We start from the raw sequence: 27,993 nt of genomic DNA, 5'->3' as shown, positions 1-27,993 counted from the left end.
CGCGGCGGTGCCCACTGCGGCCCCGGCCTGCGGCCCCGAGGCGGCTGGAGGCGGTAGGTGCGGGAGGCCGGCGGCCGTTCTGTTCAGGCTGCGGACCTGGCCGGGGAGCCCGCGTGGATCGCGCCCCGCCGCGCGGTGCCGGTCCTTGCCGAGCTTCCGCCCCGCGGTCTGGTCTTCTTCAGCGGCGTGCTCCCCCAGACCGGAGGCCGGCGGGCAGCTTGGCCAGGAGCGGGCGGGATTCGCCTGCCGCGGCGCAGCTCGCGTGGGATGGCGGCTGGCTGTGCCTCCCAGGCCCGGCGGGGCCGGCGGGGTCCCCGAGGAGACTGTGCGCTCCCGGAGCGTCTGCAGGTGTCTGGGTTGCGGGACCACGAAGTGACGTTTACCCTGTTCCTAGCTTAGGATTTGAAGTCGTTCACTGACTACTACTTGGCCAGTTTTGAATTTGAGGCTTGACAGACAACTTGGAGAGTTGGGATTCGCTTGCGATTTTTAAGCAAACCTGTAACTGGGCTCAGTAAGTTTTGGAGTGGGTCAGATCGAACACGGGGGTGGTAGGCGGCGGCAGAGGCTTGCGCCCTCCTGGTCGGAGAGCCAGCCTCACCTCCAGCTTGCTTTTCCTGGGGTGAACCAGAAGCGGTTCTGCAGCTTTGGGGAATGTGGGCAGATTTGTAATGTGAGGAACGAGTGAGGGACCTGGAAGTACATTGCTGGGGCAGAGATGTTGGGCTGGGAGATCTGCAATACGTAAGAGCTAATATACGTACTAGTCACATTTTTAAAATCATTTGTAGAGGGTTTAGTTAGTCCTATGAAGTCTGTCCAAACTCGGCGAGGTGAAAACGGGCCCTCAGAAGTACAATTTTAAAAGTAATGGGAGTTGTGGAAGAACCTTCCGGGACTTTGAATTCGTCTGATGTCACACAAGGTCTGCCTGTTAACTTCTGCAGGATTAATACTGTGGCAAAAAGCGTGTCGAGTGGTTTGAATAGATTTTTGGACACCTGTTCTCTTGAACTAGAAGGTACTTTCTGGGTGTTACTGGGGCTGTCATACATTCGCAGTAGGTGTGGAGTTTTCTTCCATAGTGGATCACCAAATGTTTTTTTCTAGAACAATAGGCTCCTTTCTCTTGTTTTATACTAGTTAGTACTTACAGTAATTTCCAGAAGTATCTTTTTTGTAGTGCTGTAGATGTAGTTTCATACAATAGAGATCTTTGAACTGTGGGAATCCCAAGTTTTTACAGTACAAATTAGATAGGTTGGTTTATAAATTGATTTCCAGAGAATAACTGACTTAACCAAAAAACAAAAAAGATTAGTAGGGGGAATGCCCATCTATAAATGGGCATTAATATAATGGGCATTAGTCTTAATATAAATCATAAATCATTAGAATGGCAGATGATTAATAAGAAATTAACCAATAATGTTCTTCATATTCATTTAAAAATAAAGTGAAAATTCTTATGATTTTTTACTTAATGTATTTATTTGAAGGGGAGATTGAGGGTTGCGTAAAGTTCTATCCTCCATCCCTGGTTACTCCCCCTGTGGTCAAAATGTCCATGGCTCAGCCAGACCCACAGCACCACAAGCCGGACCTCCACCCAGGCCCGAGGGGACCATCCTGCGCTTCCCCCCCCACCCCACCCCCCGTACAGCAGCAGGGAGCAGGGCTGGAAGTGGGATGCCAGCATGGCAGGCAGCAGCTCAGCTGGGCCACAGTGCCAATCCTGAGCATTAATTTGGAATAAATGTAAGCAGGAGTGTCTGACGCTCTCAGTTGCATGACAGAATTGCTGACACAGGGTGCCAGTGCACACTGCCAGCAGCTTGGGGGACCACGGATGGAGCGTCTAGCTTCTGCCTGGCCCACTCCCAGCCCCCAGCCTCTGTGGGCAAGTGGGAGCTCTCTCTGCTTCTCTCTCTCTACTTCTTAAGTGATTAAAAAAAAAAGTTCCTCATTAAAAAGAAATAAAAGCTAGTTTTCTAAATAAACTTGAGTGCCTAATGTGTGCAGGCTGCTGCACCGGGCAGTTAGCTATCAAAAATCGCTGCCATCTTCCTGCTTGTTTCTGGGAGAGACAAATGAGAGGTGAGCTCAGAGGGAGGTAGGCAGGAGGGAGACAGTGCTGAGTTGTATGGCAGAATGTTAAGGTTTTAAATTGTCTAAGCTAATAACATAATGAATGCCAAAGCCCTGTGTCTGTCCCACTGCAACCTTCCTGCCTCAAGCTCTCTCAGCATCTCGTAGTCTCACAGACTCCTTTCTGTTCGTGTGCCTTTCCTTTAAAAAATACTCCTGTACACACTCCTGTGTCTTCAGAAGCCATGCCACTTCCCATCCATCTCCTTTTTTATATGCCAAGCTTCTTAAAAGAAGAATCTGAGAGCCCGTCACAGTAGCCTAGCGGCTAAAGTCCTCGCCTTGCACGTGCCTGTATGGATGCCGATTCTAATCCCGGCGACCCCACTTCCCATCCAGCTCCCTGCTTTCTACACAGCATCTTTTCCCAATGCCTAGCCCTTCCACACCGCACTTCCCAGTTCTGTATGTGTATAGTGATCAGCAGTGGATTCAGCAGCGTTGCAGAATGCATCCCTCACCTCAATCCAAAGCATGTTAAGTGTACTTTGAACAGACTCATAAATACCCAACTTATAAAGATTTAAAGAGTGTGTACTGTTTAAGAAACCTGAAAATACATGACTGGGGCATGTGAAAGGCACCAGAATTGAAAGCATTTAAATTACATTTTAAAATTACTTTAAGATTTAGAGATGGTCTGGTTGCATTTTTGGAATCAGTCTTAAGGAAGGAAGAGCCGAGTGCAGCTTCTCCCTCCAGTGACAGTATGTTCCCCAGCTCACTCGCTCGCTCGCTCGAGCGCCGGCTCACGCGGAGCAATAGCGGCGTGTCTCCCAAGGCCTCTTGCTCACTCCAGCTCCAGCTCAGAAGAGTAACGACTTGTGTGCCTCCAGAGTCCCTCCTGGGCTCCGGAAACAAATCCTTGGCCACCTGCAGGACATTCTTCCTGAACACTCCACCCAGGAGCAGGTCACACATACTGTGCCGAAAACTGAATTCATTTTTTTCTTATCATCAAAAGGTTTGCTTCTCCTTTCTTTTGTAACAAACCAGATACTCCCAGTCTTGTAGTCATTGCTTTTGCCCTGCCCGCCCCAGCTGTGTTGCCTCCTTCCATGCTGTCCTCTCCATACCTTCCCTTTGCTCCCGCTCCTTCCCGCTGCTGCCTCCGAAGCCTGAACGGCAGCCCTGCGCTGCTGCCTCCAGCGTGTGCTGTCCTCAGCCTGTGTTGTGTTTTTACCTGCATTCTTTCTGCTTCGCCCCGTAAACATTTAACATCGCAGCCAGAGCAGATGAGGGTGGCTCTGTCTTTTACACCACGTGCCTTTGTTCCTCCTAGTATCCAGTATATTAATTAATTAAATCTGTGCTTTATGCAATTCTACTCATATTGTTATGCCCAAATTCTGAGTTCCCCGAAAATCACCAGGAGTCTGAAATGGATGCAAGCACACAAGGGCAGTTTGTTCAAGCTCGAGCCTGGGCCCTGGCCATCACTGCTGTGGCAGCTCTGAGTTGAGACGTGAAGGCAGAATTTTGGGGGGTTATTATACAATTCAGGGGATTCCTCACAGTTACACTCTTTCAAAAAGTGCAAGTTGACAAGTTTCTATTGGTGCAGCAAACAAGTTTCAAACAAGCAAATTGGCGGGCTGTGGGGGCACACTAGGGGACCTTGCCTTGAGGAATATCCTGTCACTGATGAAACGAAACTTGTGCAGCTTCAGATCAAGGTGACAGGAGTCACTGGGGCTCCATTGGGACCCTCAATAACTCAACTCTCCAAATGCTCCTTCCTCAGTAAAGCCTTGTCGGCTTCCTCCATCTGCCCACAGCGGAGTCGCAATCTTCCCATAATAACATCACCAGTCTCATTAATGTCTCTTGAAAATTCTTTGAAGACAGGAAACATTTATTTTCTTAGCTCAGTATCTTTTACAAAATGAGAACATCTTATAGAATGATAATAATTGGATTAGCATTTAAAAGATGCAAAGTTACACATTGGAGGTTTCCTCTTTTTCTTTGAAATAAAGGTTTATTGATTTTGCTTGAAAGCCAGAGTTACGTAGAGATGGGAGGATCTTGGAGGTCGCTCCAGTGGGGACCGGTACTTGAGGTGTGACATCCACACCAAGAACTTTGGGACACAGGAGGTACAAAGACGAAATGAACCAGTGCACGCTTTATTGAATTTTTCTGGGGCAACTTATACCAATTTTCTTGCAGGGCAAGCAGATAAAAGTTACTAGCTAACTAAACAATAACATACAAATTACTCCAATGATGGGTCACCAGGCAACAGGATAAGCAAACATGAGTTACAGAACCAACACCAGTAAACAAATAGGTCTAACTAGGAGAAGAATCTAACAGAACTTTGTACTCAGATACGCTCAGGCCACAATCACTACAGGAAGAGGACCGTGATGAGGACGTCTCACAGCTCCCAAAGTCATCACAGCTCGGCAAAGTCTGCCGAGAACATCTGAGATTTGGGGTCCCTTGGACATTTGATGGTCTCGTTCAGTTAATGCAACTTCCACAGGAAGAGAGGCCTAGTTCCCTCCCCAAGTGGCCGCACCAAGCCGGAGCTGGGCTGCTCCAAAGCTGGGAGCAGCGAGCTTCTTTCAGGTCTCCCACATGAGTGCAGTGGCCCAAGGAATTGGGCCATCCTCAGTTGCCTTCACAGGCTATAGGTAGGGAGCTGGATTGTAAGTGGAGCAACCCGGGGCTCAAGCCTCCCACCAGCACCGGTATGAGATGCCAGGCTCTGCAGCTCCCTGCATGGGGCTTGCTGCTTGCTGGGCCACCACGCCTGCCCCTTCCCCCATCGTGTTGTTTCCTTCTGAAGTACATGTATCATTTTATGAATTGAAATGTGACAATATTCCCCATCTAGGTCCTAAGACATTTATCGTGAAATAAAAACATAGATTTATAGGTAATGTGATCAGTGGAAATGGGTGTAGAATGCAAACCAGTAAACAGTGTTGTAACTTGCAATTCTGTTTCAGAGAGACACATCTCCATTCAGAGGCAGCTTTCTGACCTGGAGAAGTTAGCTTTCCCAGCTGAAGGTGGTCTTGAATCTGCCAACTCATTGAACCCCGATAATCCTGACGCAGGTATTTCCATATTCTTGGATTTTTTTTTTTTAAGATTTATTCATTTTATTACAGCCAGATATACAGAGAGGAGGAGAGACAGAGAGGAAGATCTTCCGTCCGATGAGCCACTCCCCAAGTGAGCCGCAACAGGCCGATGCGCTCCGATCCGATGCCGGGAGCCTGGAACCCCTTCTGGGTCTCCCACGCGGGTGCAGGGTCCCAATGCATTGGGCTGTCCTCAACTGCCCTCCCAGGCCACAAGCAGGGAGCTGGATGGGAAGTGGAGCTGCCGGGATTAGAACCGGCGGCCATATGGGATCCCGGGGCTTTCAAGGCGAGGACTTTAGCCGCTAGGCCACGCTGCCGGGCCCATTCTTGGATTTTTAAATGAAATTGCAAAGTTGTGTGACTGTAAGTTATTTTGCAACTCCAAGGAAATAATGGTCTCCAGATGTCTAGGGGCTGTGTATTCTGTAGATTCATCCTGGCAGTCAGTGGGCTCCGGTGAGGGAGTCAGTCCTGATGCTGCACCCCGTGCCCTGTGTCCACCCACAGGGGACCCAGGACTGTGAAAGTAGACAGGGTGTGTGCATGCATTTGCATGTATGCTTGCCTTCTGCACTAGGTGAGAGATACTGGTTGCATTAAAAATATTAGTTATTTCCATTTCTAAATGCTTTATTGCTTTAAACCTGGATTTGAGGTTCTATTTGTTTTGTACACTGTGCATTAGATAGATGTGCTACATATCTGTTTAAATAAGACTTCTATTGTAATGACCCATAGTTTTCTCAGGAATGTATCAATAAAAAAGGTTCAGTGGTCATTAATACAATGCGGGGATTCCAGCCACGTCCCCACTCTCAGAACAGCGATTCTGTTGAATGCCGTCGATTCCTGCCAAGTGTGCCGTGGCAGGAGGACTGCAGTAGGGTCGTCACGCTCTCCGCCCCCCGTCCTGAGCCCGCTGCCAGTGGCAGGCGCCGTCTGCCTGCCTTCACCAGCTAGGGAGGAGAGGTCAAGGTTGGGGAAAACCAGAGCAGCGGTCCTGCTCCTGCGCTTTCTCCTGGTTAGGGATCATGACTTCTCCCTGCTCTGGTAGGAGGTGAGCATGGAGGCGTGTTTGTTCCTTGTTTGGCTGAATCCAGGAGTTATAATTGGTTTTTGTTTCTTTTTAAGGAAATAAACAGGCTTGTCCATTGTGCCCTAAAGAAAAATTCAGAGCTTGTAATAGCCATAAGCTTCGTCGCCACCTTCAGAATTTACACTGGAAAGTCTCAGTTGAATTTGAAGGTAGGTATTTTTGGGTTTGCTAAAAGTGATATGTATGAAATTCTTGAATTGTATTGTGAACATAAAACAAATATTTTCAATGTGAAATTATGAGGGATTTAATATCCCCAATTTTAATGGTTGAAATAAAAAGTGCCATTCTACCGGAAAAGATGTGTGTGGCATAGCAGTTTAGGTCTGCAAACTTACCTAGCATAGTATCTCTACTGGGTGCTGTCTTGTATCCTGAGAATTCAGGATGCATATGGAAAACAGTTTTAGTAAGTTAGACTTCTGCAGTACAACAACTACTGTTTTACAAGTGTTTTTGAAAGCGTAGTAAAGGTAGTAAAACAAGAAAAAAATTATTGATGTGAATCGTGAAAGATTACATCTCTTTTTCTGCTGATGACCTAAAAAAACTAATGAAGAATATTCTTAACCATAATAGGTTATATGGTAATGAGGAAACAACACTCCAGTTACAGTAATGACAAAGATGACAGAATCTAGGGAAATGAGTTTAGGTAGAAGACTCACCAAGTTCAGAGAGAAAGAGAGAGAGAGAAAAGGAGAGATCACTAGAATCAGGCAAGGAGTTCAGGTTATTAAACAAATGGGAGGGTCAGGTCACCACCTGCCTGAGGGACATCTGCATGTTAGGGAGGGAAGGGGAGAGAAGTACCTGTGTTAAGAATAGGAGTGCGCCTGAGGAGAGTCGGGGTGGCGAGGACGTACAGCAGGCAGAGTTCAGACCTGGCTCTCCTGCTTGTGCGATTACGTGGGTCTCGTTCATCAGAGATGCGGAGGCTGAAACAAGTTCGTTCGAGTGATGTTGACATCACAGAAAAGGATAGTCACACTTGTTCTTCCCAAATCTGCCTGTAATTTGTAAGGAGACTTGAACCCATAAAGGACAGTGGTGTTCTTTGTCCTAGGTCACAGGATGTGCATCTGTCACTTAGCTTGTCGGCCTGTGAAACCGAATACCACTGGAGAGCAGGTGACCAGATCTTACACTCGTCACTGGTAAAGTCAGTCCTCGTTACAGGAAGTGCAGTGTTCACTGGGCTTTAATGGGAAAATGTGGGTATTGAACAATGCGATTTAAAATTGTGTGAATGCTTTCGGATTATCCTAATAGAAAAATACGAAATACATGGAAGAAAGGATTGCTGCGTTCACTCTCGTTATGGTTTTTAATTCCACTCAGATTATTCTTTATTGCTCAAAATCAAAATTAACCGGGCCTGGCGGCGTGGCCTAACGGCTAAACTCCTCATCTTGAACGCCCCGGGATCCCATATGGGCGCCGGTTCTAATCCCGGCAGCTCCACTTCCCATCCAGCTCCCTGCTTGTGGCCTGGGAAAGCAGTCGAGGACGGCCCAATGCTTTGGGACCCTGCACCCGCGTGGGAGACCCAGAAGAGGTTCCTGGTTCCCAGCTTCAGATCAGCGCGCATCGGCCCGTTGCGGCTCACTTGGGGAGTGAATCATCGGACAGAAGATCTTCCTCTCTGTCTCTCCTCCTCTCTGTATATCTGACTTTGTAATAAAAATAAATAAATCTTTAAAAAAAAAAAATCAAAATTAACTTACTAAGTTTGGAATGGAGACTTTAAACAGGGAGTAATTTTTTTTTTGTCTTTTGAAGTGCATTTTGATCATGGAATAGGAGGTTGACTTTATGATTTACTGAATATATTTCAGTGTCATATTCGTGTTTCTTTTGCCTTCATTTTATCTTGACAAAATCAAAAAACTTTCTGAAATATTACTAACTCTTAAAAAAAATCTTGACTTTTACAACAGATTTGGCATAACAGAATACAAACCAGACAAACTATTAAGCTTTTAAGTAACAATGTCCTGTATACTCATTAGCTTAATAACACCTCGCTCTTCATTTTTCTTTTAAATCACTGATAAGCAGTAAAGTGCTTGGGGAGAAGCTTTCCTTAGCAGGGGTCCAGCCAGTGCCTGGTCCAGCCACCCATTCTAAGACATGCTCAGTGGGATAGTGCCCTAAGACACCCTGGGTCACGGTCTTCCCTGTTGTCTGCTTGCTGTGTGGTCCCAGGGGAATCAAAACTACTAAAGAGCTAGTGGGTTAATCTTTGTGTGGAATGACAACTCTTTTTACTTGTAAAAATAGACTTCTCATTAGGTTGCAGCCAGTGGAGTGCTCAAGATTGTTTAAATTGTCAGAAGTTATGTGCTGGTTGTTATGTATGGCCGTCATTAAAAATTAAATTATATAAAAGTGAATTCAATTAGAAGTAAATGTTCTATCTGCACTTGGAATTATTTCCATCTGTCGTACCTCCATTGTGGCAAGGCTGAATCATGGTGTGGTGTTGTGCAGTCCTGTGCAAACTCGGTGATGTTGCTTAGTGCGCTGAATTTGGCCATGGTGGAGTGTTCAGGTCGCAGAGCATTGTTTACTCCGAGAGCCAAGAGGTGAGGATTCAGTATCACAGTGCTAGGAACATCTTGCCATTTGTCAGTGCTGCTCGCACAATGTAGAGGCAATTATTTGCTGATTAGACCAGGAAATTAAACTTGTGGTCTGCTGCAAATAAAATTGAAAGCATATATAAATAAAGGAGTTAAGATTCTTTTAGTCATGTGGCAAAATTTGTTATTTTATGTGCCATTAAACTCTGGATAAGACCAGCATGCTGAAATCTGCAACCTCAAACTTGTATCTGCTTATTGTAGCAACTTGCCTAACTGTACTACTCTGTTCGGTAGATCTCCAGTAAGATGGGTGCCCATTACCATTGCATCATTTGTTCAGCAACGATCGCCAGGAGAACCGATATGCTCGGACATGTGAGGCGCCACGAGAATAAAGGAGAGACGAAATCCAGCTATGTTGCTGGTAAGTTGAATAATCTCATTAATGTATTCATTCAGTTCTCAAGTAATTCCTCACTTACTCCTCCCAGACACCAGATTCACTGATTTTACCAATCTGTTTGATCCATTGCTTTGAATTTCACTTTCTTTGTGTAAGGTCTCCAACTGCTTTTTCTGCAGTTACACTTAATTCATGGTATACAAAAAGCAAATGACATCAAGTAAATATAGATGTTTTACAAAGATTCTAGAATTACTGTTAGCTTTTTGCACCACAAACCCACAGCACACACTAGCTAGGAAGACTCACTGCTGGTAGCCAGGGCCACGGCAAGGCTGTCTCCCTGAGTGGGAGAGAATGCAGGCTGCCAGTGGACGATGGAAGCGACTTATGGAGAGTCCTTTGCTTTGAGTAAAGGGCTTAGCTAATCAGGTGAGAGTCTGACAGGATTGGGCCTGGTGGGAGACAGCCCCGCCTGGCTGGCAGGGTGACCCCTGAGGGAAGTGGCTGCCAGGACATACAGCTCTCAGTGTTTATACAGCTCAGTTGTGGGGCTTTGGGCGGCAGCTCCTCAGCTGCACACGCTTGGTCGTGTCACCATGGTGGGTGTTCCAGGTTCCTGGGCGTTGCTGGCTTGTGATAAGCTCTCATCCTCCGATGCAGTCAACTCCTTCAGGAGGCACTTCTTAATTACAGCTTTTACGTCAATAACCATGTTATTATTGAAAAAAAACTTGCAAAAAGTTTTGAAATAAAGATCACTTATTATCCTGAAAAATATCGGATCATTTATGACTCGTTATTACTTAGGAAGCTATGTCAACAATTCAGTTAAGCCCTAATGACCTAAAACAGCAGTTGGATAAAATGATTAGCTTCTTTCCTGTGCCTCCATGTTCCATTTCCTTAAGAATTTCTTCTCTTTCTCTCTTTTTCTCTTTCTCCCACCCCCCATCTTTCTCTGTAACTCTGCCTTTCAAATAAATAAAAGCTAAGCCTCTAAATAAGTTTGGTCACTGAAATGATTTTCTATAAATTCCCACAGAATCTTGTTTGATCTGAATTGCGAGATAGGTGATATGTCTTTTGTTGGGATATAGAAGAATATATAACACAATTTTAGGAAAGATTACTGTTTTTTGGCTGTATAGAAAGAAATGTTTGTCATTTAGTTGAATTTTTTTTTTTTTAGTTAACATTCTGACTGTATATTCAGACATTGAAACAAAAAGGATCTGAATTATTTTCCCCACCATTATTATATATCACTTCTTTGTTATTTAAAACGCTGTATGTCTATACACATCAGTATTTTTTTTTTTAAGATTTATTTTTATTGGAAAGGCAGACTTACTGGCGCTTGTAGGAGAGGATTAGTCAGTTGAAGCACCACACCAGCTCTACACATCAGTATTTCATCTGAGTTTAAAGCTAGACGATTGCAATGTAATGCAGTAAAATACAGTAATAAAACTGTTGATTAGCTTGTAGCCATTTAAATGTGATTTTCAATGTAAAACTGCTGGCTAAGGCATAGTGTTCAGAAGCCCAGCATTTCTTATTGCCATCTTGGCCAACCATGCAGCCGCACTCCATCACAGTGGTCATTGGTGAAGCTGGGGGCACCTTGGGGTGTTGTGTTGGCACGGTGGTGGTTCGGCCTCGTGATCAGATGTGTCAGTAAGGTCAGCAGTCATGATCTGAAGTGACTAAGTTTTCAGGCCCACCAAGTGGCTCAGTGGCCAAATCCTCATGTCTCAAACACTGAGATCACCTTATGGATGCTGGTTCATATCCCAGCAGCTCTGCTTCCCATCCAGCTCCCTGCTTGTGGCCTGGGAAAGCAGTGGAGGACGGCCCAATGCTTTGGGACACTGCACCCGCGTGAGAGACTTGGAAGAAGCTCCTGGTTTCTAGCTTTGGATCAGCTCAGCTCTGGCCATTGTGGCCACTTGGAGAGTGGACCAGCGAGTGAGGGTCTTCCTTTCTATCTTTCCTTTGCTCCATAAATCTGATCTACTTTTCCAATGAAAAATAAGTAAATCTTTTTTAAAAAGTTTCTTTCTTTCAACAAACACTTGGCTGAGTGCTACTGTTTTCTAGAGACAACACCGAGTTGTGTATTTTTGGTTTGGTTTTGTATCTTTGCATTAACACAATAATATGTTTTTTAAATGTATATTGTGTCATATTTCCTGGTAATCTTTTTCCTCCCTCTTAGCTTCTGCTGTGAAAGCACCGCATGAGACTCTGAAGGAGACGGGCACGGATGTGCGAGTCTGTCCCAACTGTACTGTGCCTCAGAAAGCAGATTCCTACTTTAACCCCAAAATGAAACTGAATCGGTAAGAGACAGTGAGAGCCGGATTGTGGCTCACGGCGTCGTATCGTTCCAGATCCGCCTTCTCACCTTCTGTCCTCCTGCGATGAAGCTGAAAGCTGCATGTGCCATGAGAGCATCTCCTGGAACATTTCTTCACGATCTTTGGTCTTTTATTGGTTTCCTACCAGTACAGCTTCTTGATCAGAATGAAACAGGACTAACTTTATATAGTCACTCAACAGGCTGGTACTTCTGCTTGCATCGTTTATGTGCATGTAAATAAGTGCTTATTACTGGGGCCCATTAGAGTCATAGTTTAATTTCACACATTTTCAGTTATTGCACTATTTAATTGGAAATGCTAGATTTCCTTTCAAAGTGGTTTCTGTGTATAACTAGGCACTGGTTTCTCAGTCCCTATCAGTGACCTGACCTCAGATGACCCCTTTTCTCCAGGCAGCTGGTGTTCTGCACGTTAGCTGCTCTGGCTGAGGAGCGGAAACCGCTGGACTGTCTGGATGCCTTTGGAGCCACAGGTAAGGAGGCTGCAACCTGGCTTTACTTGTAAGATTTATCCAGTCTCTTTCCTTAGGTGTTTGGTATGGCCTTTGTATTTGGCAGAATATTTTGACATAAAAAATGCAGATTTAAGGTTAAATTTTTATTAGGAAATATTTTAAACATGCAAAAGTAAAAAATATAATAATCGACACATGATCGAACTTAGCAGTGAGCGGCTTTGGCTCAGTGTTGTTTTATCTCTGTGCTCTGTTCCTCCATCCTCATTAATTTGAGACAAATAAAGGTCAGTGTCTCAGCAGGGTGTCTAAACAATTCGGACTTAACAGAAATAAAACTGATACCAGCCACACCTAAAATATTAAAATAACTTTTTTTTAAAAAAAGATTTATTCATTTTATTACAGCCAGATATACAGAGAGGAGGAGAGACAGAGAGGAAGGTCTTCCGTCCGATGATTCACTCCCCAAGTGAGCCGCAACGGGCCGGTGCGCGCCGATCCGAAGCCGGGAACCAGGAACCTCTTCCGGGTCTCCCACGCGGGTGCAGGGTCCCAAGGCTTTGGGCCGTCCTCAACTGCTTTCCCAGGCCACAAGCAGGGGGCTGGATGGGAAGTGGAGCTGCCGGGATTAGAACCGGTGCCCATATGGGATCCCGGGGCTTTCAAGGCGAGGACTTTAGCCGCTAGGCCACGCCGCTGGGCCCTAAAATAACTTTTAATATCAAATTTTTTCGCTTTGCCCAGATGTTTCATAATTTTTTAAATTTTCAAAGCGGAAATCAGACAAAACCAAGGTATTGCAGTTGTGGTGCTGTGGCTGTTTTTAATCAGTGATGTTGGGGTCGGGGATAATCGTGTTGATGTAACACAGCTTACAGGTGTCCCAGCTCCTGGGCTTTTGCTGGTTCTATCATCATGGCTTGCCTGCCGTGGGCCTCTGGCACCCATGTTCCGCACTGTATTCAGCGGAGAACTTTCCTTTGAAGCATTCTTGTTTACTACAGTCAGGAAGCACTTGGTAGCCAGCTGTCTTGTGGTTGTTTGTTATGGTCTTGAAGCAGTAAAGGAGATTTTAAAGATTCAGAACACTTTTCTCAGTGAATTTACCAGTAGACAAAAGATTACTGGAAAAATTACAAATCACCCAAAAAGCTACTTGTGTCCACCCCAAGTCTTTCTTCTTAAAGATCATAGTACTCTGCTGAGAAGCTGGTTCCAAAGGGTGGAGCGTGCGTCAACTCCCTCCGCCCCCCCTGGGGAGCTGTGACTACTCCAGGCAAGCACTGTGGAGCCCAGGCGCTGGCTTAGCACGGGGGCGTTGGGGGACAGGGACCCGAGTTCTTCTCTGATAGTGCAGTTTGAAGTACATTGACATGTTTAAAGTACGTAGGACGGCACCCAGCACGTAAGTGCTGCATCACTGTGGTAATGTTCGCAGCTCCCGGCAGCAGGCTGGCCAGCCTCGGTGTGGGCGCACATTGGAGGAGGGAACCATCAGCTGGGATTCCTCTGTGTCTGTCAGTCACTGTGTTTCTCCGTCTTTCAAATACATTTTTCAAAGATTTGTTTATTTTTACTACAAAGTCAGATATACAGAGAGAAGGAGAGACAGAGAGGAAGATCTTCCATCCGATTATTCACTCCCCAAGTGGCCACAATGGCCAGTCTGCGCCGATCCGCAGCCAGGAGCCAGGAGCCTCTTCCAGGTCTCCCACGCCAGTGCAGGATCCCAAGGCTTTGGGCGTCCTCGACTGTTTTCCCAGGCCACAGGCAGGGAGCTGGATGGGAAGTGGAATAGCTGGGATCAGAACCAGCACGCATATGGGATCCTGGGTGTTCATGGCGAGGACTTTGATTTTTAAAGATTTTGGAACAATTTTTACAACTTAAAACTTTTGCTATTGTACTGTTTTTATCTGTAATTATTAACATTTAAAAGCTCATTTCTTGCCCTTTCTCCTAAGGGATAATGGGATTGCAGTGGGCAAAACATCTCGGAAGTGCCGTCCAAGTTACAATCAATGACTTGAGTGAGAACTCTGTGACGCTGATTCAGGAGAACTGCCACTTGAACAACCTGAAAGTGAAGGACAGCAGGGAGACGGGAGGGAGTGACGGGACTCTGGGGGAAGGAGAGGAGACCCTTGGTGACATCAAGGTGACCAAGATGGACGCCAATGTGCTGATGCACCTGAGGTCTTTTGATTTCATGTAAGTGAAAAATATTTGATAAGTTACTTTCTAGAGTAAACTAGAATTTTGGGTTGGGATAACTAAAAATTAGGACAGCCTTTGATATTAAATTAACATGGGTTTTAACATTGGCCTAAGATATACAGTGAGGGAAAAAATTTTTTTTGAAGGTTTATCTATCTTTTTTGAAAAGATAAATCAGATTTACAGAGAGAAGGCAAGACAGAAAGAAAGTTCTTCCATCCTCTGGTTCACTGTCCAAGTGGCTGCAATGAGCCGGAGCTGAGCCAATCTGAAGCCAGGAGCCAGGAGCTTCTTCCAGGTCTCCCACGCGAGTGCAGGGTCCCAAGGCTTGGGGCCGTCCTCGACTGCTTTCCCAGGCCACAGGCAGGGAGCTGGATGGGAAGCGGGGCAGTAGGAAATGAACAGTTGCCCACATGGGATGCCGGCACTTGTAAGGCAAGGTTTTAGCCACTGAACGAAGCATCATGCCAGGTCTGAGAAAAATTTCTAATAACGGGAATAAGATGCCTAGGCAGGACGCTTTTCCTCCAAGCCTGATTTATGTTGACAAGTCTGATGTGTCAGGCGTTCATTTTGTTACTTCCTTCACAAACAGCGTCATGAGGGTTAGCACAGCGGACTCCACATGGGATGCCCTGGTCTCCTGGCAGCCTGCCTGGTTCAGCTCCCAGCTGCACGCCCAGTGCCAGCTCTTTGCTTGTGCAGCTTTGGCGGACAGCAGGGGATGGCTCACATAGTGGCTTCCTGCCAGGCTCCTGCATCAGCCCCAACTGATGCAGGCATTTGCAAAGGGAAGCAGTCAGTCTGGAGATATCTGTATGTTTCTCTCTGTGGTTCAAACAGTAACAGTTGACAATTCAATGTTAAAAACATTTATGCACTTAGAATGTGTTTGCAGAGTACTTTTGAATTCATGGAGTTTTATCATTGGAATTATTAACACTGATACAGTTTTACTTACTGGTAAGAGTTTAATCAGGCCTGTGCTTTGTGGTTTTAGACACCTGGACCCTTTTGGAACATCTGTCAACTATCTAGATTCTGCGTTCAGAAACGTAAGGAACCTCGGGGTAGTGTCAGTGACTTCGACTGACACCAGCTCTTTATATGCCAAGGCGCAGCACGTTGCCCGGCGGCACTACGGCTGTACCGTCGTCCGGACCGAGTACTACAAGGAGCTCGCGGCCAGGGTTGTCGTGGCCGCCGTGGCCAGGTACGTGCTGCCCCCCGCGCCTCTGCGCTCAGCACACACGGGCTGGAGAGGAAGAGCTGCTCTCATTCTAAACACGCATGAATTATGAGTTTTGTTTTCTATCTCTATCCTTTTAGGTTGCTTTTAATATGTATTCACTTAGAATGTTATTTAAAAACTTATGTCTAAAATAGCCTGCTCTCCAACTTAATCAAAGTATTGTAATCATTAAAGTATTCTAAAAAGAAAAATGAAAGTTAATTTAAATCTGTTTAAAGGATAGTAATATGAAAAAAAGAACAAAAATTATTTCTAGATTCAGTCCAAGTCTTTTGCTTTACATGCATTTTGTCTCTATGTAACTTGAATAAATTGGTGACTTAAAAACTTGACACTATAAAGCGCTCTTACAGAACAACAAGTTCTGTACTTCTCATCTAGATTTTTTTTAAACAGTCTAGAAAACGGAGATTTTTTGGTTTTTGAGCATATATTACATGCAGAAAGTTATACTAAGAAAGTTATGGAAGCAGACATTGAAAGTGTGGCTGGCACGTGGGCACAGCTAGTTGACGACCGGCGCTAACACTGGTCTCCCAGCATTTAGCTGGAAGTTCCTACCTCAACAAGCCAGACCTTCTGGATTATTCCTAATTTCTGAATGTCTGATGCTATTTGTACATGCCAAGGGCAAACAGTAATGCTCTAAGTGTCCATGGCAGCACACTCAGATTGATGTGTGTGTGATGTGAGTGATGCAGCTGTTAGCGGTTGCTCCACAGTCAGTGCAATTCTGGTAGAAATGATTTTGACTATGTTTCACTGGCATACTATGTTGCGTATAGCCAATACTCAATAAATATGAGTGGCTTGAAACAACTTTTATGTAAAAATCAATCAATCAATCAATCAATCAACGGAAGAGGAAGAAGCTGGCGTGATGACACTGCCGTGGGTTGTGGTCGGGCCAGCCTGAAAGCAGACGGTGACACATGACATAAAGAAGCAAATTCAGGTTAAAGTTTTCAGGGTGGAGAAACCAGGAGTTGCTCTCTGCGTCCCAAGACAAGAGGCCCCCAAAGCCTGGTTTTCCTGGTGTTACCGTTTGCAGTGGCGTAAGCTGTAATATGCAGTTTTATGAAGAGCAGGGTCTTGTGATAGGAAAGTGAAACACAGTGAAACAAAGGACAATAGGGAGTTTCGTGCAAGAACGTGTTTTGAACACAGGGATGATTGATTCCTGAGAAACTAGGCGGGTGCCAATCCCAGCGTTGGGCAGTCTCGAGGTGTACGGGCCCGTGTGTTCAGCGGAATCCATGGCACCTCTTACCTGCTGCAGCACACATGCCAGCGTGGCCTTTGCCGTTGTCAGCGTCACACACTCGCTGACTGCTAGGCAGCTCAACCAGACTTCAGTGGAATAGAAGAGGGGATACAGGGGTGTCTAGGGGCTGGGTCTTCTCATAGGCCATGTGGTGGATCCAGATACTGGTCCTGTGGAGAGGCTGTCTTAAAAGGCCAATGTCCAGGGGCCAAAGACTCAGCTAAGTATTCTTTGTTTCCTTTGTTTCAATTTCTGTAAAAATTACAATAGTAATGATTTAGAAGCACTATGGCTAAGAACTGGTTCCCACAGACCCATCCGTAGTTGGCTGTCCAGCTTGGCCGTGGCAGTAGAAGCCCCATCTAACCACAGAACTCTGTTCCCAGAGCTGCTGCCCGCTGCAACAAAGGCATCCAAGTGCTGTTGGCAGTGGCCCTGGAGCACTTCGTGCTGGTGGCGGTGCGCGTGCTGAGGGGGCCGACTTCAGCAGACGCCTCAGCCAGGAAGATCCAGTACCTGATCCACTGTCAGTGGTGTGAGGAGAGGATCTTCCGCAGGGGTGGCGACATGGTGGAAGGTGAGCCCGGCCGCCCCGCCGCGGTCTGCATTGCAGCAGCCTGATCTCAGCCCCAACTGTACATGTTGTTTTTGATCTTGAAGATTACAGTGCTAAGTTTGTTATTTCTGTCCTGGATATCATGTCATCAACAGGACCTTCGTGAGTTTATTAAAGCTATCTACTCATGCTCTAGCCGTGCCTCCAATGAAAACATCCAGAAATAACGTAGCTTCCATGTCAACTAATTTTAGCAACAGAAATCAGATGACCTCTGTGTCTGTGCTGCTACCAATCATTAGTTTCATGAAGATGATTTTCATATTTCTGGCTGAATAGAAACAGCACCTATTATGAGAGTCACGCAATTAACATTGATTGAGCCTCCACTATATGCCAGGCCTGAGGATACAAGGAAAAAGCTATAGTTTATACCCTCATAATGCTGTTTATCTTGGCATTTGTGGAACACAGAAACAGTTGCCTGTTGTTTTAGATTCTTGGAATTCTTTATTTTTTTAAGACTTATTTAGTTTTATTGGAAAGTCATATATACAGGAGGGGAGAGAGAGGAAAATCTTCCATCCACTGGTTCACTCCCCAAATGGCCACAAAGGCCAGAGCTGAGTCGATCAGAAGTCAGGAGCCAGGAACTTCTTCCGGGTCTCCCACGCAGGTGCAGGGTCCCAAGACTTTGGGCTGTCCTCTACTGCTTTCCCAGGCCAAAGGCAGGAAGTTGGATGAGAAGTGGGGCCGCCAGGACATGAATTGGCACCCATATGGGATCCCAGCAAGTGCAAGGTGAGGACTTGAGCCACTAGGTTACCACACCAAGCCCAGAATTTTTTTTTAAGAGTTATTTATTTTTTGTTGAAAGGCAGGTTTTACAGAGCAAAGTAGGAGAAACAGAGAGGGTCCCCCATCCATTGGTTCACTCCCCAAATGACCACAATGGCCACAGCTGAGACCTTTGGATTTCCCACGGAGGGGCAGGGTCCCAAGGCTTTGGGCCATCCTCCGGTGCTTTCACGGGCCACAGGCAGGGAGCTGGATGGGAAGCAGGGCCGCCGGGACAGGAAGCTGTGTCCATATGGGCTGGTGGAGCTTACAGGTGGAGGATTAGCCAGTGGTCATCACTCCAAGCCCTGTTTGCCACAACCTCAGGACTCCTTTAAGTACAGCTTCACGTCGTCCATTTAGCTCGCTTTCTAAGTCTAATGAAAGCCGATAACTGGGGGCTGCGTTTCTCTGTGTGTGTCTGTGTATCTGTTTTTCAAGTAATAAAATAAATAAGTAACATATCAATGGAGGTAAAGTCCTCATCCAGAATTACATTATAGCATGTATACCAACAACATAGAAATACCAGTTTCCTTCTTTTATAATTCCTTCATTTTTGCTACTGGTAACTTGGAATGAAAGCCCTGACTCTTCAGAGAGGAAGTTTGCTAATGTTTACCTAGATCTGAGAAACACTAATGAAGTGGCTTGGGAAGTCATCAGTTGGTATGATGGAAGCATTTGGCAACGTGTGTATCAAGACACACATTAGTGTGTGCTCTGTGCCTGTGGAGGGCGAGCACAGCTCAGGAAAGTGGGGACCGCTGTCCAGCCTTGGGCAATGACTGCTGAAGATGCTCACGGCGTAGTGACTTAATGGTGCAAGGGACAAGTTGTGGGACATTCCGCCAGGTCTGAGGAGCCCCGTCTCGCCCCATCTGTCAGCAGTAAGAGGCTCAGCGGTCCAAGAGCCTGGACCAGACCTGGGAAAGAACAGAGAGGGACACTTTGCACAGCTCTCCTGAGCTCTCGCGGCTGCGCATCACGCCGCTTAGTTGCACAGAGTAGCTGAGAGATTGATCAGATAGCAACCCAGCACTTGGGTAGCTTTGTCCTATCGCTGCAGCCCTGGCTTCTGGAGTCCGTTCAGGCTGTTCCAAGGTAATGGTCAGCCCAGGAGTTGAGCAGCTTATTTGGAGAGAGTCTAGCTTAAAACGCCTCTTCTGGGCCTTGACGAGTCCCATGGGATTGGGTGGGTGTCCTCACTTTGGGACTTGAGAAAAGCCTGTCCTCGCATCCTCTCCTTGTCCTCCAGGCCACGTTAGGTGCCCGTGGCAGCAGGCGTTAGGGGCTCAGAAATCAGCTCTGAGAATGGAAATATTTTCTTTCCAATTACACAAAAGCAAATTGATGAGAAATGTCTGTGTTCTGAGATGCCAGTTATATAGGTATATATATATATATATTTTTTTCATACTTCATCAAGCTTTCTCAGAAGCAAATTCTATCCGTTAATTTTAAACAGGAGCAGGGTTACCTGCTCCTGTTTAATGTGGTGCAGTCAGGAAGGCCACTTCTCCTGAGCCCTAATCCTCATCTAGAGAGTTACGATTTTAACAGTATCTGCCGAAGACAGTTGTAAAGGTTAATGTTAGAAAACATGCAAGCTCCGCGCACAGTACCTGGCACATAGTAGGGCCTCCCGCTGTGTAGTAGCTTCGCAGTAGGACTGCTGCCGCCGTGGTCACGTTAGTCATCGCCCTTCTGCCTTCTTCACGTCGTGTTTTCACAGCAAACCCCTACAAGCAGCTGCCCTGTGACTGCCACAGAAGCATGCCAGGGAAGACAGCGATGGAACTTGGACCTCTGTGGTATGTTCATGGGAACGCACTCAGTTCAAGCTTGACGAAGTCTTGGCTCTATGTGGGAAAAGAGAAAAGTCTGGCCAGATCATTGGAATTCTTTTTCCCCGTGTACTGAGGGGTTTTCAACTTTCAGATTTTTTCCCTACTGTTTTTCCTTTTTGTGACAAAACTAATAGGAGGTAGGTGAAGAGAGGCTGGGGCAACCTGCCAACTAAATAACTCCAGGACAGGCATTTGGCACAGCTCATCTTCAGAGTGCCTGGGTTTGAGTTCCGACCTCTGTTCACTGAGAAACCTGTGGTGTCTGCCAAGACCGTGGCTCAGGAGGGGGACCTGCACTGGGGCCCCCGGACCCTAGCTCTGGTCTGGTCCAGTGACAGCCACTCCGTGCACTTGGGGCGTGAGCCTCAAGATGGGAGCTCTGTCCTTGTAGGTGCCTCTCCTCTCAAAAATATTTTTAAAAATTCATTTTTGAACAGGAAGAAAAAGACCTTTTTCAGCTGAGCATGATAGAACTAGTATGTGATTGCAAAATGATCCCAACTTATAAAGTCTGATAAAATCAGAGATCTTCAGGAAATGTTGAGAATGGGATGTAAAAGTATCTAGCTGTTATACATAAAACTGTTTAGAAGAACATAGGTGTAATATTGAATGTCTGTGTACTTGTGCACCATGGTAAAACTGCCCCCCATCAGAATCCTTGGTGAGGTGTGCTGTGCTGCAGAGCCTTGTCGAAGCTGGACGTTCCTGAGGCCGTTGTGCCGCACGTCCCCACACCGTACAAGGCCCAAGAATGAGCGGCTCGTGTAGCGCCAGCGTTCTCCACATATCTGCTACCTGCTGATCCGACTTATGGTCCCAGAATTTAGGAATAATCGGTTCCTGGGTCCAGAAAGATCTAGCTCAACTCATTCATTGCACAAATGAGTCAATTATGAGACGGTGATTATAGTTTTTGCTATAACTGACACAGAGAGATCTGATTCTCACCTCCTGATTTCCTCACTTCAGAGCCACCCAGACCGCCTCCCTCATCTCCCCATCCCCAGATATACAGAGAGGGGGAGAGACAGAGGAAGATCTGTCCGATGATTCACTCTCCAAGCGGCTGCAATGACCAAAGCTCGCAGATCCTAAGCCAGGAGCCACGAGCCCTTCCGGGTTTCCCGTGTGGGTGCAGGGTCCCAAGGCTTTGGGCCGTCCTTGACTGCTTTCCCAGGCCACAAGCAGGGAGCTGGATGGGAAGCAGGGTCCGCAGGGACTAGAACTGGTGCCCTAGTGGGATCTTTGCACATTCAAGGCAAGGACTTTAGCCGTTAGGCTACCACACTGGGCCCCGTAATTCCTTTTGAAGTTAAGCCCAAAATAATTCCTAATCAGCCTTTGATATATGTTTTATATATGTGTGTTTTTTTTTTTTTTATTTGAAAGAGTTGCAACAGAAAGAGGAGACAGAGAGCAAGACCTTTGACCTGCTCCATTCCAGCTGGCCCCTCATCTGAGCCTGTCCAGTGTGAGGCTAAGAGCTTCTTGCAGGTCTCCTCCGCTGCTTTCTCAGGCCTGTAGCAAGATGCTGGGTGAGAAATGGAGCACCAGGACACACCCCGTGCCCGTGTGCAATGTCCGGGCCCCAGGCAGAGACCTAACGTGGTGTCCCTTGGCACTGGCCCGTGGACTGTGTCTGCTCTCACATGAGCCGTGTCACGTCGCCCACAGGTGTGTTTGCGAGTCCTGATGACAGCTGTCATTATCGGGTGTGCACTCTGCTAGGCATCAGACATCTTGTGTCTCACTGAAGTCGCTTAGCAGCTCTGCAAGAAGCTTGGAATTCACTCCACGATGAGGTGACACAGGTCGTGAGCGGCAGGCCGGCCTGGGGTTCACTTATCCAGCTTGCGACTTCAGGGTTTGTCCAGGACATCTGTGACAGGTTCACCCGGGCCATGTGGAACTATACAGAAAGGGGCACTTGGGATGTTGCTCGTCCCGCCTCAGCCTCCACTGTGTGCACGCCGGGCTCACAGCACTGAGTGCTGTGCAGCACTGAGCAGAGACGCAGCCGAGACCCTGGCTTGCTCACTGCGCCCAGCTTTGGGCTGCTGTGCGGCCAGTACCGCCTCTGGCATTGGGCGTGTCCTCCAGCTGCCCCAGCACAGAGTCACACGGTACTGTGCACTCGGTGGGAGGCTCAGTACATTCGTCTAGATCTAATGTAGTGAAGCTTTTTTGATCAATCCTGCTTGTTTCATGACAAAAGGAGTGGACAAATAGGAACCTGTTTGTAATTAAATCTTCGAAACTTTCTGAATGTTAGTACTACTCCATTCTATAATTAATTGTATATTTTAGTTGTGACTAACTACTGTAGGTTTTTTTTTTTTTTTTTTTAAGAAAGTAACTATTTCGGCCCAGCAGCGTGGCCTAGCAGCTAAAGTCCTCACCTTGAACGCCCTGGGATCCCATGTGGGCGCCAGTTCTAATCCTGGCAGCTCCACTTCCCATCCAGCTCCCTGCTTGTGGCCTGGGAAAGCAGTCGAGGACGGCCCAAAGAAATGGAGCACTTTAGGACCCTGCACCCACGTGGGAGACCTGGAAGAGGTTCCAGGTCCCTGGCTTCGGATTGGCGCAGCACAGGCCGTTGCACTCACTTGGGGAGTGAATCATCGGACGGAAGATCTTCCTGTCTCTCCTCTCTGTATATCTGACTTTGTAATAAAAATAAATAAATCTTTAGAAAAAAGAAAGTAACTATTTCAAAAACCCATTTGTTGGTTTGTTTTCAGGTCAAGTTCCCTTTTCAATACTGGATTCCTCAAAAGAATGCTGTTTGAATCTTTTCACCATGGTTTGGATGATATTCAGGCCCTGCTCAAGACACTAATCTTTGAGTCAGAATGTACTCTGCAGAGCCAGTTTTCAGCTCCCGCAGCCGCCGGTGTCAACAAGCAAGGTGAGCACACCGCCTGTGTACAAGCTGAGTAGCACAAGCACTGCATCCTGCCACATCTGTTTGATTGTTGCCAAGGCAACATAGTCACATGGAGTGTGACAAGTAAATCCCCTCATTACCTGGTTCTTCATCTTTTTTTCAGTGTGTCACTTTTCAGAGTTACACCCAGAGTTGTGACGTGTATAATGATTTAAGGTGATCTCCCTTTTTCATTTTACTGGATTAAATGAAATAAAAATCCTCTATGATTTTATTATGCTTTTTAGAAAGAAAAGCGCTAGCTAGTTTTAAGAGTAGTATAGCCAAAGATTTTGCTCATGTCCACTAGGATACAGAATCTAGATTTCATGTTTATCACTCAGTACAGCAAAGGTTTGCTCCGTGATGGGAACGTCTCCTCGTTGTTGGTAAAAGGGGGGTCTGTTAAACATCCTGGCAATCTTCCAAGTTACTACAGATTACTGGAAACTGCAGTTGTTGAAAAGATTTATATTTATTGGAAAGGCAGAGTTACAGAGGGAAGGAGTGACAGACAGGAACATATTCCATCCTCTGGTTCACTCCCCAGGTGGCCACAACAGCCTGAGCTGAACTGATCTGAAGCCAGGAGCCAGGAGCCTCTTCTGGGTCTCCCCTGTGGGTGCAGGGTCCCAAGGCTCTGGGCCATCCTTGACTGCTTTCTGAGCAGGGCTGCTGGGACACAAACTGGCACCCAAAAATTGCAATTTTTAAAAAAGACTTTATTTTCAAACTCAGAGTTACAGAGGTAGGAAGAAAGAACTCTTCCCTGCACTGGATCCGTGTCCAGGTGGTGGCAAAGGCCCACGTGCAGCTGGCCCACGCTGGGCACTTCATCCAGAGCCCCCAGAGCTGACAGGGACTCTTAACAGTTGTGTCTCGTCAGCTGCTCCTCCCTGTCCATCAGCAGGGAACTGAGTCAGAGAAGGCAGCAGCCAGGAAACAAGCCAGCACCCACACGGGGTCCTAGTGTAGCGTATGGATGCCACAGCATACTGCTGGCTCCTCAACTCGATTCCTTTTGGTTGTTTGTTTTGTTTGTTTGTTTAAAATATTTAAAAGGCAGACTAATCAAGAGAGACAAAGAGAGTGCAATCTTCGATCCGTTGGTTCAATCCCTAAACTGCCTGCCACAGCTGGGTTTGTGCCAGGCCTACCTCTGGGGCCAAGAATGCCACGCAGGGCTCCTGCAGTGCTGGCAGACCCCTGGCCACCTGCTGCCTCGCAGGCACGGAAGCCAGAAGTTCAGAAGTGTGGAGTAGAATGGAGCCAAGCTGCACAGCCCAGTACCCACAATGGTACCCAACCCACTATGCCACAGTAAATACCCTTCCCAGATACAGTTCTTGGAGCACACATTTGTTTTCTTCTGTAAGTGATGCTTAAGTGTGGAGCCCTGACAGCCACGCAGGGGACCCAGAGTGAGTTCCTGACCTCCATTTCAGGTTGGCCAGACGAGAACCGGAAACAGGAGACCTCCGTCTGTCCATCTTTCAAGTTTAAAAACAATTTTTTTTTTAAGAAATACCATTGTATGGCCTTTTGTCACCAGAGAATCCTATATGGATTAAAGCCTGAGGATGGAATTTTTTAAGCTTTTACTTCAATTTTCAACTTGATTCATTTCATGATCTGAAATACTGTCTTCCCGTTTGTTTCTATTTTAGAAGAAAATGGAGTTACTAAACCTATGGCTGAAAGCCCAGCAGGTAATTGCATTGTGCAAGGTATGTGTGGGGATGCAGGCCCTCCGGCTGCAGGAGGGGCAGGAAGGAGGCGCCTCTGGCCCGCTTTCATGTTCTGCTAACAAAACAGCCAAATTCATTGGCATTCATAAGCCCCAAAATTCTGTTAACATGAGTTTTGTTCACATTCCCTTTGAAAGCAGTAGATCTTAACCATGTAGATGAAAATAAAATTAAATTATGCAGTTAAGGTTTTCTGATTTTTTAAAAGTTGCTCATCAGTTACAGTTGGTACCAATCCCACTGGACTCACTAGGAGAGCCAGTTCTCCAGCCGCAAGAGCCCATGTGCCCTCTCCGGGCATACACCGTACAGTATACAGAGTTCACAGGAAACAGATGCCAGAGCTTTAATATTTTAGAAACAATAACAACAAAAACAACTTTACATTGTAACTGTGGAAGGAAGCTAGCCCTGTGGAAGAGCCACAGTCGGAATGCTAGATGGCTGCCCTACATTTGACTGTTGACCTGGATTCAGAGATGGGCAAACTTTAAAGTCCTGCTAATTAATGGGGTGTGGCTTAATAAGTAATGTATCATTTTTCCAATAATCGTTCACTTCACATCTTATAATTTTGCAACATTCAAATCACTTAAAAGAATATATTTCAGTTAATTTCTCTGTTGGTGGGAAAACTGACGTTATATACTGCGAAGAGCTTCAGGTTTTCGGGTGTTACTCCATTTCTCTGTGTTGCTAGTTTTAGAAGTTCAAGAGCAGAGAATAAACTGGAGAAGTATTTGAGGGGCAGACACTGGGCATAGCAAGTGAGCCTTTGGTGGCGGTGCCTGCTGCAGCTTCCGTGTGCTGTGCTTCTGATCGGACTTCCTGCTACTGCGGCTCGGGCGGCAGCACACGACCACCCCAGTGCCTGGTCCTGGTAGCATTTACCTCCAGGGCCTAGAGGGAGTTCTGTCCAAGCCCCAGCCATTTGGGAAATGAGCCAAGGCATGGAAAATCTATCTGCCTTTCAGATAAGTTTTGAAAAAATTAACTGAGGGGCATGCATTGCGCAGTGAGTTAAGCTGATACTTGCAATCCCAGCATTCCACAGGAGATGCCAGTCTGAGTCTGAGCTGCTCCACCTCCCACCCAAACCCCTGCTGATGTTCCTGGCAAGGCAGCAGGACGTGAGGTGTGTGTGGGAGATGAGGGCGGAGTCCCTGGCGCAGTGGCAGCGAGGCGGCCACGTGGGAGAGGACCAGCACATGAACGATCTCCCCTTCTCTCCATGCTTCTGCCTTTTGTTAACGAATAAATCCTTACATAATGTTAAAATCGGAGTCTTTTTCATACATGAGAAATCAAAGAAATTAAACTGATGACTTGATCTATCAGCGCGTGCAAACCAGGTATGGCTCTCAAGTGTGTCTGTTCACTGAAGAGCATTCAGCAGAGTAGAGACACCGTCGCCAGGAGCCTGGCCATCTGCGGAGAGAACTCGCAGCACAAAGCAAGGTTGACAGAACCGCAGAGTGAGGGTGCTGTAGATCTGACAGCGACTAGCACAGCATCCCGGAGCGCACCTGCAGGGACTGCGCAACTGGCACCGAAGTGACAGCTCAAAGGAAGTCGATTCCAGTTGATGTTGTAACTGCCCGAGGACAGTGAAATGCGAGATCATATAGACTAAATGGTTAGCCTTCAGGGGACATCGAGCTGTAAGGACGTTGTGAATTCTGAAGACACTCCTAACTGTGTGTTTTTGTCTGTGTCCCAGGGAAGAGAAAAAGCAGTGAAGTCATCGCCAACTTGGCCAAGAAGCAGAAGAGCGATGTCAGCACGGAACATCCTCCCTTCTATTACAACGTCCACAGGCACAGCATCAAAGGAATGAACATGCCGAAGTGAGAAGCCCGGGGATGACAGTGTTTGAAATGTAAAAACATCACTAAACAAAAATACAGGAACCTAATGCTTTCTTCCTCTCCTTGTTGCAGGTTAAAAAAGTTTCTGTGCTATCTTTCTCAAGCAGGCTTTCGAGTAAGTCGGACTCACTTTGACCCGATGGGTGTTCGTACCGACGCGCCTCTCATGCAGTTCAAATCAATCCTTTTAAAGTACAGCACGCCCACCTACGCTGGCGGCCAGGCAGAGGGCCACGTCCAGTCAGCTCCTGAGGATACGGCGGCCAACAGGGCCGAGACGTCTGTGAGCGACCAGGCCGAAGCAGGTGGCTGCAGGAGGCGGTGACCGTCAAGAGGCACCTGCTGGAGCTCTGTGCCAGCTGTGCCAGCTGCAGGGCCTTTCCTGTCCCTGCACTTCTGTGGTGTGAGAATAAAGAGATGCTGTTTTCCTTCCGAAAATGAGCAGTTCCTAACTTAGCTGCTTTGGAAGCTTTGCTTTCAGGTTTTTATTTTACAGAAAAATCTTAAGGAGACATTTTGTATGAAACCAAAATTCTGACTGAGATCACCCTACTGTTTAATAACTGTGGAATCCATCTGTGTCGCCTCTCCACACTGACTCGTGATGCTCGTCTTCGCGTGGGCAGCACGTGAAGCCAAAGCCCTCTTCCTGTCCAAGTGAGGCTCGGCGGGCTTCCAGGGCGCTGGCCTATGTCAGTTCCAAAGGTGAACCATGTTCCCGTGTTTTTAAAAAACGGTACTTCACATCATTTTATTACCAGCTTTTAAGAAATTGAGTACTCACTGGAGCTAGAAATACATTTTTTCTTACAAGTTTATGGTCTAGTTGACTCACTCCAGAGCAAGATCCCGTCGCCCTGAGACCACTTCCCTCACCGGACACTTGATGAGTGCGGCAGTCCTGAAGAGCTGTCTGACCTTGAACAGGTCTGGGTGATCTCCCGTGCCTCGATCCGCACACATCCGGGCCTCACTCGCTCGGCTGTGCCGCCTCTCAGGAGAAAACTGTCACCCTTTGAGATGAAGGTTTGTAGTTTGAGGATTGGTTTATGATTTGCTATTTTGAAGTGAGTGTGTATGTGTGTAAACTTTTTGTAATGTAACCCAGGCTAACATAATCATAAAAATGGGAAAAAAATCTTGTTTCCACTGACATTCTCGCTTCGTTTCAATGTAAGATTCCAGATGCACTCTTGCTAGAGCAAACCTAGGTGACTTCCTGGACTTGACCGGAAACCCCCCAAAGCTGTGCACAGCGGGAGGCTCAAACACACAGCAGGTTGCCGTCTGAG

At 46.7% G+C, this 27,993-nt stretch overlaps 1 protein-coding gene across 1 annotated transcript; it reads left to right on the top strand.

Annotated features, from left to right (window-relative positions):
• Positions 1-2: 2 nt before the first annotated feature.
• TRMT1L (tRNA methyltransferase 1 like) lies at positions 3-27,252 on the top strand. The gene is made up of 15 exons (XM_058668944.1): positions 3-53; positions 5,109-5,219; positions 6,381-6,494; positions 7,412-7,476; positions 9,228-9,357; positions 11,558-11,681; positions 12,116-12,195; positions 14,145-14,391; positions 15,398-15,610; positions 17,300-17,490; positions 20,042-20,120; positions 22,901-23,067; positions 24,753-24,794; positions 26,554-26,680; positions 26,774-27,252. Exons 4-15 carry the CDS (start codon positions 7,420-7,422, stop codon positions 27,024-27,026), a joined length of 1,710 nt encoding a protein of 569 aa, XP_058524927.1. The 5' UTR covers positions 3-53; positions 5,109-5,219; positions 6,381-6,494; positions 7,412-7,419; the 3' UTR covers positions 27,027-27,252.
• The last annotated feature ends 741 nt before the right edge of the window (positions 27,253-27,993 follow it).

The sequence above is a fragment of the Ochotona princeps genome, chromosome 10 (genome assembly GCF_030435755.1).
Source record: "Ochotona princeps isolate mOchPri1 chromosome 10, mOchPri1.hap1, whole genome shotgun sequence".
Lineage (NCBI taxonomy): Eukaryota > Metazoa > Chordata > Mammalia > Lagomorpha > Ochotonidae > Ochotona > Ochotona princeps.
Note: the sequence above shows the minus strand (reverse complement) of the source record. Positions and strands in the feature narration are given on the sequence as shown.

Bases quoted from the DNA above. Each gene is read 5' to 3' on its own strand.
- TRMT1L (XM_058668944.1), top strand. From the start codon at position 7,420: ATGTGCATCTGTCACTTAGCTTGTCGGCCTGTGAAACCGAATACCACT. The intron at 17,491-20,041 runs GTGAGCCCGGCC...GTGTTTTCACAG, and splicing joins GGGTGGCGACATGGTGGAAG to CAAACCCCTACAAGCAGCTG. The intron at 24,795-26,553 runs GTAATTGCATTG...TCTGTGTCCCAG, and splicing joins TATGGCTGAAAGCCCAGCAG to GGAAGAGAAAAAGCAGTGAA.